Source organism: Lepidochelys kempii, chromosome 1 (genome assembly GCF_965140265.1).
Source record: "Lepidochelys kempii isolate rLepKem1 chromosome 1, rLepKem1.hap2, whole genome shotgun sequence".
Taxonomy (NCBI): Eukaryota; Metazoa; Chordata; order Testudines; family Cheloniidae; genus Lepidochelys; species Lepidochelys kempii.
Window position 1 is genome coordinate 27817153 of NC_133256.1, and position 15369 is coordinate 27832521.

At 41.5% G+C, this 15369-nt stretch overlaps 1 protein-coding gene across 7 annotated transcripts in view; it reads right to left on the reverse strand.

Moving 5' to 3' along the window:
- MTMR2 (myotubularin related protein 2) overlaps positions 1–15369 on the reverse strand; it is an 81380-nt gene that overhangs the window by 48262 nt on the left and 17749 nt on the right. For 5 of the 7 annotated variants that reach the window (XM_073337782.1, XM_073337772.1, XM_073337741.1 and 2 more), the window contains one exon: positions 5707–5812. In XM_073337782.1, coding sequence (XP_073193883.1) covers positions 5707–5812 — 106 coding nt within the window. Of the gene's footprint in view, positions 1–5706; positions 5813–6335; positions 6628–11670; positions 11844–15369 lie in introns of those variants that run through there. The other 2 variants (XM_073337762.1, XM_073337752.1) reach the window with 2 other exon arrangements.

Genomic DNA, 15369 nt, shown 5'->3' on the forward strand with positions numbered 1-15369 from the left:
CTACCTCATGTAACCAAGTAACATCAAAAGATCACTTACCAGACCTCTCCTCTCCTGCCTCATGTGCACTGGAGACGGACTGCTGGGACTGACTGGACCCCTCCAGAGTGGAAAAAAGGTCCCGACTCACTGCACCACCAGACGACCCTGCCATGTGCTCCATATCATCCTCCAACTTGACTTCCTCATCCACAACTTTGTCCTGGGGGTTGAGTCCGCTGTCTCCAGCCCTGCCGAAGTATTCACACGGCTCTTGGCGGCGGAGGTGAGTTTGCCACTGAGGATGGCGTCTGGCTCCTTATAGAAGCAGCAGGCTTTCACCACAGCACCAGATCAACGGTTATCTTCACATGATATCAATGTGTGTCTCGTTTGTAGCCCTTATCCAACACGCCACGAGAAATCTGCCTATAGGTATCTAAGTTCCTACAGCTGGAGCGGAGCTGGGACTGCACAGCCTCTTCTCCCCACAGTGCCAGCAGATCCAACAACTCAGGGGTGCCCTAAGTGGGAGAGTGTTTACTGCGTGGATCTGCCATGGTAAGCTGGGAAGATGCAATGTGAGCTGTTCACACTAACCAGAGCAGTCAGGAGGGGCATTGTGGGAGGCCATTTACAGCAACATAACCAACAGCAGTGTCTCCACTGACGCAGCATTTGGTCAGTTCCTGGAGAAAGGAATTCGCAAAATTAAGTGCCCAATTAAGAAGCACTTAAGGAACAACGCATCTTGGAAGGCTCCAATCACTCACACCCCCTGTAGTTACTGTCTTTTGTTCCAGTTTCTTTCAGGTATCCTTGGGGGTGAAGAGGCTATCTCCTTAGCCAGCTGAAGACAAAATGGAGGGGTCTCCCATGGGCTTAAATAGACTCTCTCTTGTGGGTGGAGACCCCCTCCTCTCTCATATGCAAAGTCCAGCTCCAACTTGGAGTTCTGGAGTCACCTGGGCAAGCCACATGTCCATGCATGACTCAGAGTTTTTACAGGCAGAAGCCATTGCCCATATGGTATCTTGAACGTCTCCAGGAAGACTTCTTATGTGGATTGTAGCCTTCCAAGATGCTTCTTAATTGGGCACTTAACTTTGCGAATTCCTTTCTCCAGGAACTGACCAAATGCTGTATTAAAGTTATTTAGAAATCAAGCCAGTACACGGCCAATATTCATAACTTTGAATACAAAAATGATACATGCATAGAAATAGGATTCATAGATTCAGTAGATCATAACCTTTACACAGATATGTTACATGGCATATGTAGCACAGAACATATTCCAGTTATGTCATATATTCATAAGCATATTTCCATAAAGCCTTATGGGAGGCACCGTCACAGAGGTGATTTTATTTTGTCGGCAAAGTGAGAGTTTTTCGGCAGAGGAGTGTTGTAGTCTGTACACCTCTACTATTTTGTCTACAAAAACTCTGTAATGTAGACATGGCCTAACTCTCTTACTTCCTGCCCCTGGGTTACAGTAGGGGAAGTAGCATTTGGGGGAAATTAGGAATTGTAGTGTGTGTGTGATATAGTTGGTGTGAGGACTGTAAAGATTATTTTGATTTTAAAAGCCATCCCCCATCCCTCTAAATAAGTCTGTACATTTTGGCTGAAGTGTATATAATGTGGCTGAGGTGATGCTGCCATGGTGATCTTATTTTTGAATGTGTGTGTTTAAATACCCATCCCTAATGTTGCATTTTATGGGGGGAGGGGAGAATCTATTTATTTTTTTATAGAAACACAAAAGGATGCAGTTAAGTACTCGCTATTGCAGCACAAATCATTATGCACTAAAAAAAAAGAAAAGAAAATCTAGAACAAGGCTGGGTTCTTTGAAAATATGCTCACTCTTACTGGCCAAAAACCTAAAAGGGGAGGCATATTTAACTCCTTTGCCCTCTGGTTCTGAATTAATTAAATGAGCCATTGAGAAAACTCTTCTGTCTTTTTTGTGGTCTGCAAAAAATAAAGACAAACCAAAAAAAACCTACAGATGTATGAAACTTGAGAGGTCATATCTGCCAAGACAGCTGCCAATGTTGTCACTAAAATAAGGTAAAGCCACACCACTTCTGGTAAGAAGAGAAGCTGGAAATCAAAAGGTCAGCTAGCAAGGTCCAGGAGATGGAAAAGTACCAGCATACAAACCAGATTTCACAATCTCAGATTTAGACACAGATGCAGAATTCCTTCCATAATAATAATTGCTTGAGAGGGAAATATTGGGAAAATTCATTCTCTGGTGCAATCAAAACACAAGGGATCAAAAGTGGTATTAATGAAAATAAGACTGGCTGTTTAGTAAACTTACTGATAATTTCCTCCTTTCATGACATGGGCTTCGTTAAAGCAGTACCACTAATGGGCCCCCTTCTCTAAGGTGCTGAGTGACCTCAACATCCAATTCAGTGAATGGAAGGTAAAAACACCAGGCACTTTAGAGAATTGGATCCTAAAAGAGCAGTATTTAGTAATCTATTAAGTACTGCTTGATTTTCCATTTGTGGAAGATAATCTCCAAGATAACAGTAGGTGTCTACAGCATTTTCAATGGCAACAATACTTGCTGATCCCCATTAAACTTGTGCATGAGGACAGAAAAGTAGAGTAACCATTTAAAGAGAATTCTTTCACTTGAGGAAAAGAGGTCCAATAGAAATTTCTTTTTCATGTCCATTACTGCTTTTTCCACTCGTCTCTCAATCATTTGTGTTGTCTTAGCCCAAGAATGAATACATACACACAGAGACATGCTCACATACAAATCAGACATTGGTTAATTTAAGTGGGAGTTGTACGCTCTGAATTGAGGGAATGAATAAGAATTTGATATAAGTGCAGTTAAACTTGTAACAGAGCTTCCAATCTTAGGCGTGGTTTAAGCAACGAGACCAGGAATGTCTTGTGATCTGGTCCCAGTTCTGAAAATGAATAAACCACTTAACTTCCTTATTTCAACATCCCTATTTTACAGTGGGGGAAGCTATATATTTACATATTTATCTGCCTCACTAGGGTGTTGTGAGGATGAATTCATGAGTGTTTGTGTTGCAGATGGGGATCCTCAGATGGAAGGTACTAAAGACATGAAAATCATCATCAGAAAATACGATATGTTTAATATGTTTAATTTTCAAACTGCAGCCTAATGTTTAAGTACAAATGGCTGAGAAGCCTCAAAGGGTCAAGCACCTTCTTCAAATGGAAACAATCAAGTCCTTGTAATAGTAAAACTAGGGGATTTTCTGTTAGCTGTGGAAAGATACCAGTCATGGAAAAAATTACACTTGCCAAGACAGCACTGAGACTAAACTTAACACAAGCCACAGTACAAAAAAGACAAAGGCCTGTGTTGCTTTTGCCAACTCTTATGGTTTTATTGTGAGCATATGGTGCTTGTTTTACAGCTCCAGTTCCTGGAGTTCTGTGATTATGAGAATCTCCGCTTTCTTTTAAAAAAAAAAAAAAAGTTTCTAGACCTTATATTTGCAGACAAGCTTGAGAACATGAAGGCTGAACAGAAAAAAAAATAAAAGGAAATAAGTGAATCCCTATTTTTAAAAAAATCCCATGATTTTTAAGGAAGACGCATGATTTTTTAATGCTTTCGGCTCTTCTTTGGGCAGAGACCATGTCTTCATACAGGTTCGCAGAGCACCTCACACAATGGGCCCATGATCTTGACTGAGGCATCTGCATGCTATTGTCTTATAAATAAATAAATACTGAAAATTATATTAACTGAACTACAAAGTAGTGGCCATACTTTGAAAGCTATTAAACGGTTCTACCATTATAGGTACATGAAAATCTATTTCAAACCAGTACACACTTTAAACAAATGTGTAACCGGTTTCAGGTACCAAAATAAATGGTCTGATTTTCGAAAGTGCTGAGCACCCTGTGATGGAATACACTCCTGTGTTCACACTTTACACGCCATTGCAATAATATTTTCCAAAACATGCCTTGTGAGGTATCATTTGAAAACTAATAACTCACTGGTCAATAATACCATGATGAAATGTGCGTAGCAACATTATGTGTAAACTCAGGAATTCCCCCTAAATAATGTTGGTAACACATGTTGAAACCCACATAGCCCCAAATAGGCAGAACTGGTCAAGCCAGTCTTAAACAAAGAAATGTGTGTTTACCTCAGTTTACATATAAGTTGTAAACAGGGTCCTCAGACAGCAAGATGGGGAAGACAGGAGACAAGAAAAATCTACATTTCAGCAAACAGAGGTGAGAAGAAAGAGTATGCGTCCTCTTTCACCCTCGCCTTCTTTATTGTTGGAATGAACTTTAACTAGGGGTAAGGTAACCCTCAGGAAAATGCATTTCAAAGGGTGACTGAACTATAAAAGTGAGGGGCAAAAACACACCAAGTTCTCTCTCCCTATCCATCTCTCTTTTTCACCTAAGACAACAAAAGAAACAGCCATTGGACTTGGGGAGCAGATCTTGGCCTGAGCGTTGGGTCAGCAATGTTAATGGGAGAACGTGGTAAGGGACTGCACCTTGAACCAAGTCTAATGTGTCAACTTTAGAACTAGGAAGCATTTTATCTTTATTTCTCTTGTAACCATTTCTGACTTTATGGCTTATATTTTTACTCAATTAAAACATATCTCCTTGTAGTTAAATAAATTTGTTTTATTATTTTATTAAAATAAATCCAGTGTTGTGAATTGTTTGGATAATTTCATTTAAGGTAGCAGACTGTTGTATGTTGAGCCCTGCAGAGAGGAAATGGAACTAACATGTCTGGGTTGTCCAGGAGAAGGCTGGACAGTGCAGAACACACAGTTTTTGGGAAAAATTGGAGACGGGGAGTATGTTGGGATCACCCTGTAAATAATAACCGAGGCTAGTGGAAGCCAGAGTGTGGCTGGTGTTTGCTGTCAGGCTGTTGGGGTCAGAGTTGCTGGACCAGGGCTGTTGCCATACACACACACTCGGGGTGTGATCTCCATGCTGGTAGGCGGTGTGTGAGTGGCCCAGGTGGGAGCTACAGCAGCAAAGCATTGTGAGGCACCCCAAGTTGCAGGGCAAGTGGTGACACAGCCCCTCACTGGTCTGGATACTCCCACAAATCCCACTGGCTTCAGTATGAGCTGCAGGTACATTTCAAGATTCCAGCCATCAGACCACTTATTTAGGTGTCCAGTTATGGATTTAGTTGCCTGGCTCTAGGTACCCAAGTTTGACATTTTGATTTAAGAGGTCTTTATTGGAGGAGAAGTCTATTTTACTGGGAGTACCAGCTAGTATTTGTCGGTGATCATTGCAGCACAGGCTATTTTAAGATAAATGTTAAGAGCCAGGTATTTCAAGATTTCAGTGCTCACAAATGGGGCCAGATTTTCAGAGGATCAGCTTCCATCTAGGCACCAAAATAAGGTGCTGTGGGAGCAGCTGGGTGCTGAACCCTTATTTAGGTGGGCTGAACCCTTGGAAGCTGAACTCTTTTGAAAGTCTGGTACCAAATGTGGGGCCACTACAAGACTGTTTTTCCAGTAACAAAGGAACCAATGGTGTAGAGATCAAACTAACTCCTATTTCAGTTATTGGGTTCCGTGTCCCTCCCCAGCTCCTGCTAAATAAACTGTGTTGTTAATCTGGAGGCTGAAGTCTTACGCCACCACCAAACGCTAGACTTGGGATCTCACTGTAGCCTCAAAAAAAGGGAATACATACCCTCAGATCTGGAGAAAAGTTGTCTGTGGAGGTGGAGACTGAATCTGATGACACAACCGAAGCAGATTTTGTGTGCACTGACTGGTCCGAGTGAGAGGTGGAGGTACTACAAAGAGACAAACACACATCAGACTTGTGCATTTCTGAGTCTAACTAAAACAAAAAGCCTCAATTTCAAACATTTATATAAGAGATGTCACTGTGTTACTCCGAGATAAAAAACAGACAGGATCCCGAGTGCAAGACACCCCCTGCCTGACCACAGATTTACCATGGAAGTAGGGAAAATGAAATCAGGACAAATGAAAAGTTTCTTCCATCAGTTGTAACTTTGTCCCTTTGAATGTTGGTGTAACTCTCATGCACTAAAACAGGCTCTTCCCCAAGATCCTCGGACACTCCTGCAGCACTATTTGACAAACCATAACATCATGGCATCATCCTGTTTTTCTATATTGCCCCTCCAGTGGCTGTGCATAATTATGGCTGTGCATAATTAAAATGAGTACTGTTGCACTGTATATTCACACTGCAATTTTCCCTATAACCTTAACAGTTTACACCTAGCATCAGCACTCCTGAAATGCTGTGCAACTGTAGCAAAAGATCCTATCTCCAATGGTACTCACAAAGGTCCCAATGCAGCAATGAACTCCATATGGGTAGAACCTTGTGTCCACGTGGACCCCCACTGATATGGGGCTCCGTGTAGGGAGAAAGAACCTGCACACGTAGCTTGCAGGGGCCAAGCCTAGCTTTGGCCAGGGGCCAAAGTCCAGCCTTAGTGTCACCATCAACTGTTGTATTAGCTGAGCATGTGACATCCCATGCTGGAAACATCTAGGTGTAGGCTTTCTGATAGGTCCGGAGACCTGTTAGTTGTCTCACAGGTTGTTTTTTCCCTGCTACTTGACTCTTTCACTGGTAAAAAACAAACAAACATCAAATTACAAAAACATTCAATTTCCCTGCTTTCAAGTCTGGGGAAATCCAATTCTGGTGACATTAAAAAAAAAAAAAAAAAAAAAGCAAGGGATTACTACAGCAAATGTGGCTCTGCCTAGGAGTAAATACTTTGGCTACGAGGATAAAAATGCAATGGTAACTTTTTATCCTAACACCAGGTGATGAATACTTATTTTCATCTGAAGTTTCAGAAATGGACTCAAGAAATAAATTATTTAAAATAAAAAGTTAAGACAAACAATTCAATGTGGTTTATTTACTGTACACCATTGAACTGCCAATCAGTTTAGAAATGAAGTACACCTCTATCCTGATATAACGCGGTCCTCAGGTGCCAAAAAATCTTACCATGTTATCGGTGAAACCGTGTTATCTCGAACTTGCTTTGGCCTCGAGCATTTCCGTTATTAATAGTCAGCAAATCATTTTTGTTAGAACTAACACGGTGCATGCAGTAAATAAATCTGTTCTACAATGGTTAAATTGTATCTCCTTTCTTTAATTACAACAATTATTTTATAAGCTTTTTTAAAAGATACAAAGAACAGGAGTATTTGTGGCACCTTAGAGACTAAAATTTATTTGAGCACAAGTTTTCGTGGGCTACATAGAATGCATAGAATGGAACATATAGTAAGAAGATATATATATATATATTCACATACAGAGAACACGAAAAGGTGGAGTAAGAGGCTAATTAATTAAGATGAGCTATTATCAGCAGGAGAAAAAAAAACTTTTGTCGTGATAATCAAGATAACCCATTTAGACAGTTGACAAGAAAATGTGAGGATATTTAACATGGGAAAATAGATTCAATATGTGTAATGACCCAGCCACTCCCAGTCTCTATTCAAACCCAATGGTTTAATGGTATCTAGTCTGCACATTAATTCAAGCTCAGAAGTTTCTCGTTGGAGTCTGTTTTTGAAGCTTTCCGGTTGCAAAATTGCCACCTTTAAATCTGTTACTGAGTGGCCAGAGAGGTTGAAGTGTTCTCCTTCCAGTTTTTGAATGTTATGGTTCCTCATGTCAGATTTGTGTCCATTTATTCTTCTGCATAGAGACTGTCCAGTTTGGCCAATGTACATGGCAGAGGGGCATTGCTGGCACATGATGGCATATATCACATTGGCAGATGTGCAAGCGAACGAGCCCCGATGGCATGGCTAATGTGATTAGGTCCTATGATGGCGTCACTTGAATAAATATGTGGACAGAGTTGGCGTCAGGCTTTGTTGCAAGGATAGGTTCCTGGGTTAGTGTTTTTGTTGCGTGGTGTGTGGTTGCTGGAGAGTATTTGCTTCAGGTTGGGGGGCTGCCTGTAAGCAAGGATTGGTCTGTCTCCCAAGATCTGTGAGAGTGAGGGATCATTTTTCAGGATAGGTTGTAGATCTTTGATGATGCGCTGGAGAGGTTTTAGTTGGGGGCTGAAGGTGACGGTTAGTGGCGTTCTGTTATTTTCTTTGTTGGGCCTGTCCTGTAGTAGGTGACTTCTGTAAAAGATACAGTGTATTAACAACACAGGTACTACACACTGCTAAATGCAACCATGTGGGCTAGGTTTCATCATACATCAATCGTTTGGTCTGCGTGTAATGCTTAGAAAAATGCAAAATTCACATAAAATATCAGAAAACGCTTTTAATTACACATCCTTACAAACTGTTGTAAAAAAAGGATTTTGGTATTTTAGCAAATAGGAGCAGGGGCCACTTTGTCACTTAATCTACATATATAATAGTTGGCTTAGTAATATGAACTGTTAACTATTAAATAGTTTGAAAACATTTTGGAGATGGGAGTTCTTACTTATAGAAAAGGTTAAAATGAAGCTAAAAAAGTAAAATAACCAAGTTTTAGAGACATTAATAAAATGGTAAATATCTTTTTTTGGTGTACAAGATGCTTTCTTATTTAAGATGCACCCCTTAAAATTTTTTTAATTTAAAAAAAAAACAAAAAACTTGTTATACTTTGTTGCTTCATACTACTGCGAGCCTTCTTCTTCGCCAGGTCAATTATGGATTTTAACTGCAGTATTTGCAGTCTATCCATATCCTGGCTTTCTAGCCACTTAAGACCAATCTCTAACCCTACAACCGCAACAGCAGCTTTGGGTGGTGGCTCCGAGGGTTCTTCTTCACTATCCTCAGGGTTAGACACATTTTCTGAGGCACTAGGTGGTTAAGGGGCAACATTGTGAATTATATCTACATCTGTAAGTCGTTCATAGGTTGGACACATAACATCCACCTCCATCCACTCTTGACAAATCCCACTTTGAGCCATAAATTCCCTGTAGACTCGTTCTGCCTCCATGGTCTCTTCTTCTGTAAAACCTTCAAAGTTGTTCTCATCTTTGTCTTCTTCCTCATCTTGGTTGTCATTGCTTTCAGCACTTTTGAGACCACGATGCCAACATTTCTCTATCACTGAGAGAGTGATTCCTAGCTAGGCTGTCTCGCCTAAGTTAAATACATCCAGCAAATTCAATTTCTTGATTACATCCGTTATGCTACTGTTGTCCTCAACAATTTTCTTTACTAAGGCTTTACAACAGTTCCTTTTAAATGTGGATATAATGCCTTGATCAAGGGGCTGTATTTTGGACATTGTGTTCTTAGGAAGGTAGCTCACCTTTATCTTCCCGTCTTTGCTGGTTAAGGTCTCAACTGGGGGGTGGGCGGGACAGGTGTCAAGTAGGAGCAATGCCTTTGGCTCCAGGTTTTGTCTGCGTAGGTGGTTCTGGACAGCTGGTACAAAATATTTATTAAACCATTCCTTGAAAATATCCAATGTCATCCAGGCACTTTTTGAATGGCGATAAATGAATGAAAGAGAATCCATGTTCTTATGGTGGAGAACCCTAGGTGACTTGGATTTGCCTATGCACAGAGGTTTAAGTTTTATTCACGCAGAAAAGTATTCACTCTCTCTTTTATCACCTTAAAACCTTCGGCCTTTTGTTCTTTGGTCCTAGAAGCAAGTGTTCTATCCGGCAGCATACGGTAACATAAGCTGGTTTCATCTGCGTTATAGATTTGCTCTGGAGCATAGTCACCCTTGATGATAATCTCTCGTAACTTTAGCAGGTATTCGTCGCAAGCTTTTATATCTGCTGAGCGAGTCTCTCCTGAAATTGTGACTTGCCGAATGCCATGACATTTTTAAAAACGATTAAGCCATCCACTGCTAGCTTTAAATTCGTTACCCTGATGTGCAGAAGCATCCTTGCCCAAGCATCTAAAATCAAGATCCTTCTTCAATTTCTCCGCTTGTTTCCTTGTAATGTCACTGGAAATTGGCATGCCATCGGAGCGTTCTTGGGTAAACCACGTAAATACAGCTCTATTTAGTTGGTTATCCTGGACAGTTTTTAGGCACTTCCTTTCCAGGCCTTCACTTTCATCCAGTTAAACTAGCATTGATCGTAATTTTTCCTCATCTTTGATCCACCCTCTTAATGTTGATTCCAAACACTCCTAGTTCTTTTGAGAGCTTCGCTTGGCTCATTCCTGATTTCAGTCTGTCCAAAGCTTCCACTTTTTCTTTGACTGTCCATGCCTTTCTTTTCTGTGGCTGTGAACTACTTGCCATCACGTCAATGGTATTTTAATATTAATGCTAACAATTTTTTTAATTGTTTAGAAAATGTCAGCGCAGAGTTACGTTTCCAAAATACAACTAGTGAGACAACTTAAGCTTAATCTATACTGCACACAATTTAGAAACAAGATTAAAATAGGTGGGAGAGATGAGAATGCCTAATGGGACCATGGGCAGGCAACATATGTTTACCCCTGCCTTCTCATTGTTGCACATTCGTTCCACCACTTTGATACATGCACATTATACAGACAATGTACTGTATGTATGTAATTGAATACAAGCCATATTTTAAAAGCAGACCATGGATGGTTTTGTAACAACTTTAAACTGGCAAGGTGACAGCAGGTTAGTCAATGATGAAGTTAGACTGAACTCTCCTTTTTGAAAAATTAGTCATGGTTATAAATACAGAGGCCGTTTTTATTATAATGGCCGATAAAAATAGCTACCACCTTGCACATGGTTTTGTTGTCCGCAAAACGAATTTAAACTTTCAATGGTTTTAAACTATCAACGGATTTAAACTGTCAACGTTGTAAGTTTAATTAAGACTTGCAGACAAGTCTGTTTTTTATGCAATGAAGATCGGAGTGAAAGTTTAAAAATGTTGTAAATGCACTTTTGATTCAAGGCAGGCTTGTAAAAACATACATACTGAATATGTATGCGGTAATCATTAAATGTATAAACTGGAACTAAACAGAATAAAAGTACTGTATGTTGTAGACGAGACAGAAAACCATTTTTACTTTATCGCGTTATATCCAAATTCATGTTATATCGGATAATGTTATATCGAAGTAGAGGTGTACTTAGTTCTGGGATACACACTAAGGCAATGCTGTATTTTGGATATCATCATAGAACCACTTGTAGATCCAGTGCTTCACAGACGGTAAATGAAATAAAGTCCTGGAAAAAAAATAATGTAAAGCCCAACCCCACAACACTCCCTCACTTAGGCATGGCCTTACTTGTGCAAGGCCTTGTCTACACAGCGTGCACTGATTTGCTTATACCAGTTTAGTTAAACCACTGCAAAGCTCTTGATGGACCCTCTTAAATCAGTTTCAGCCTGGTTTATATCAGTTTGGCTTGCACCTTGCAAGTATCCACCCAGGGATTTACAAAGATTTAACTAATTTGGCTTAAAAAAAATAATCATCATACCGTTAGTTCATCTGGTGCGACTTTGTGTGTGAACAGATCCTGAGTAAAGGTTCACAGGATCAGGTCTTTAGACAGACATCAGCTCACTGGCACTGTTTGCACCTTGGGCACACAATGCCACCTCTTCTAACTCTCCGTTCCCACCACCAATACAGACTCCTCCCCATCAGCATCAACATTTCAGTAATGGGAGTCAACCCATAAAGTGTCACTTACATGCAAAAGTCCTCATCATTAATATCACTTCTTGTTCTCCTTTCTTCAGTTCCTTGCATTTGAGTCCAGACCTACATTGTAGAGGCCAGATTCTCCACTGCCTTGCATTTTGTAAGTAAAATGCTACCAATCTGGCTGGTAGAGTTTTAGACTCATTTTGCACAGGGAAAAATGACTACCTAAGGGATAAGGCAGTAGACATTCAGTTGAGTTTGTAAGTGCATTTTCGTATTTGTTCATCATGCTTAGTCCCAAATGGTTTTTAATGCAGAAAGTGAAATGCACATTCGAAGTGAAATTTTCAAAAGTGCCAGTCCATCGTTGGCCTAACACTGCCGACATCAGTAACAGCAGAGCTAGGCCAACATGAGCACTTTTGAAAAACCTACCCTGCATACACAGGAAACAACACTCATGACATAGCTGGATTAGGCAGCTCTGAAGAGTATACATAGGTTGCATGTGTTTGGCTCAGTGCCTCTATTCTCCTCATCATTAATACTGAACTGAAATGAAACTAAGGAACAAACACTGACCTAACAAAGAATTTAAACTCAGTTGGCTCAAGACATTCTTCCTCCTATCAGTATCTGTCAGGTTTGGGTTGACATGGCTCCGCTGAGCAAACTAATTAACCTGATGTCCCTTTACACACCACATTTATTACCTTCAGTGGTTTAGCTAACCTGGAGTTCTTCTATTGCCAATGTGAAAAGAAACTGAAGCCATGTGACCTAATACTCCTTGAAGGAAAAGATAGTTTTGCAGCTAACACACAGACCAGGAATGAGAAGAACTGAGATCTGTTCTTAGGTCTGCCACAGGTCTTCTGTGTGATTTGGACGAATCATTTAACCTCTCTGCGTTGTCGTCTCTCCAACATATCAAAGCCTTTGCCACCCTGAGATTAGACCACTGTACGGCACTCTGCTTGGGCCTATTCAGAAGCTTAGGCTGGAACATGGCAGACTGCCGGTTATCAGGGCCGGATTTCCAATTAGGTACAGTAAGCATGTGCCTAGGGGCGCCTAAAAGTTAATACATACAGCTCCCCTGCAGGCAGCCAGGTTCCTGGCACGGGTTGATGGCTGCCCAGCATGTGGGACTGGAGCAGGGTGAGTGTCCGAGTCAGCCTGCCTGGGGGTGCTGTGAGCCCCGGCCCATCGGGGAAGCTGCTTAAGGTGCTGGGAGCATCCCAGCCCCTTCCCAATCTCGCCCGCCCCCTGCCTCTGCCCCATGCAGGGGAGAGAGAGGGAGGGGTGTGGCCAGCACCCTATTCACCTGCACAGGCGCAGCCAGAGCACGGCTGCTGCACCGTGCTGTGTAAGGGATGGAAGACACCCAGGGACCATTTGCCTTGTAGAGAGGTACAGTCCCCGCCTTGTGTCTCGCCTGGGGCAGGTGGGCTGTGCCCCAGCTCAGGCGGGGAGCACTATGCATGGCAGAGGGTCTTGTGCTTTCCCGGGGAGGCTGTGTTTATACTTCTTTTCATTTAATTTTTTACAGAAAACACCAAGGTCAGCTGTAGTTAGGGGGAAGGACATGCTGAAGATGCTGTGCCTAGTGGCGCATAAGGTGTAAATCCAGCCCTGCCTGTTATGTGGTGTTTTGCACTGGGAGCACATTATACCAGTGTTCTAGGAGCTGCACTGGCAGCCTGTGGGCTTCTGGGTTGAGTTCAAGGTGTTTGTTTGAACCATTAAATGACATGGGTCTAGGCTACCCAACAGACCCCCTGGGGCTCTTCTTGCTCCACACTACTGCAGTTACAATCAGTGGAGGCACTCGAGGTGGAGATTCCTTAATATGGAACAGAGAGAGCTGCTGCCCGGGCATTCTCTATGAGGGTCCTTAGCTTCTGCAATGAACCTTCATTCCCAGGGATTTGCTAGCCTTCCAGACCCACTGTGAAACTACCCATTTTTGCAGATATTTATGGAGGGGCTGAGATGAGGATGTCAGGGAGGAATTTGTTACCTGGGGAATAATGGCAATATGGGATGGGGGTGATTTGTGGCTGTGGATTTTAATGGTTCTGTGTAACTGCTGGTTTTGAAAATTGGAAGGGTCACCCCAAAAATGGGATGGCCATGTATGTGTGAGAACTCTAACAGCTAGACCTCAGCAGGTGTAAATCAGCACAGTTCCACTGTAGTCAACGGGGCTACGTCACCATGTGAGGATCTGGCCCCATATAAACAAACGTGTGAAATGGGGATAATTCGATTTCTGACCCTTCATAAGGATGCTGCGCAGCTACATTCACTGATGTTTTCAAAATACCTGGAGTTCTTCGGAAGCGCTAAATATTATATTACTGATCCTTTAGAATGCACACCTCAGTCTCCCAAGTACCTCCTAACTAGTGCTCACCCCAAGCTCCAAAACCCAGCTGCTCTGCCTAGTCCCTGTTTTGCTACCACTATTAACTGGGAACAGAGATCCCTGCAGTGATTCAAAGGCACTTTTGGGGAAATGACCAAGAATGACTTTCCAGGGTATTCTTGCTATTTTGATCCTAATTTTTCCCTGCAATCACAATCAGTTTGGGGGTATGCCTACCACCGATGTACAGTCATACTCCTCATCCAGATAATTATATTTTACATTGGCAGAACAGTTAAACGCATTTCTAAAGGCCAGGTTTCTAACTATAAATTAGACCAAGATTTGTCCAGAGGATGGAGTCAGCAATGCCCTCTTCTAATATTTACCCTCATTATTGAGCCCTGGACTATGGGGAGCAGATATATGCAACTAATAAGGGAATTATAATGAGAACTAAATTCAGTGGCTCAGCTGTTGGTAGGGTGCTGATCATTACTAGGATTACCCACAAGAGTCTAGATGCTTTCCAAACATAATATGCAGTCCCTGCTCCAAAGAGCTCATAATCTAAAAAAGCAAGCCGCATAGGAAGGGTGAAGGACAGAAATAAAACATATAGTGATTTTAAAAAAATGTATCATCAGTTATTTGCTTTGCCCATTTATTTGCCCGTTATTAGTTCACATTCTTGTAGAAGGGATTGGACGGAGGAGGGGGTTTGGGCCCTCCAGACTCGTTCAGTAAGGGCATTCCATGTGTGGAAGAAAGCATTGATACTATTTTGGAAGAAGCAGACGATCTGGCAGTGTGAGGATGGGAAGATGATGCAATAAGGAATAAGAGCAGATAAGGAAGGAAGGGCATAGAAGCTGAAGTTAGTCTAATTATGAAGGACCTTGAAGGCAAAAAAAAGAAATTTAAACTCGATGCAGATTGCCACACTGTTTAAGCAGTAATGAAATTTCACCCCATATAGTACCTAGTACTGAAATAGTCTGAAATTTAGATTTTTCTCCAAAGGAAACAGATATCCTAGGGAAATTCCAGAAAGGTTTCTTCTGTGAAAATAAAACCTATGGGTTTTTTTCACATCCCAAGTATACAACATAACCTTTCCTCGTAGGTAACTGGTTTTGAAAATAAAGTTGTGGCAACAAATTTTAATCGATTTATATGAAGCTCAAGCACTGACACAACTTTTGGCGAGAGTAAAGTCATAACACTACTTTGTCCCTCTGAGAAACTGTGTAAGACGAATCAGCTATCAGGACTTGCAATTACTATAGTGGTAATTTCCTAAGCAGCATCTTAATTGTTTCCACCTCTTGATCAACAAAAACACAGAAAAGCATACATGTGGCAGATCAATAG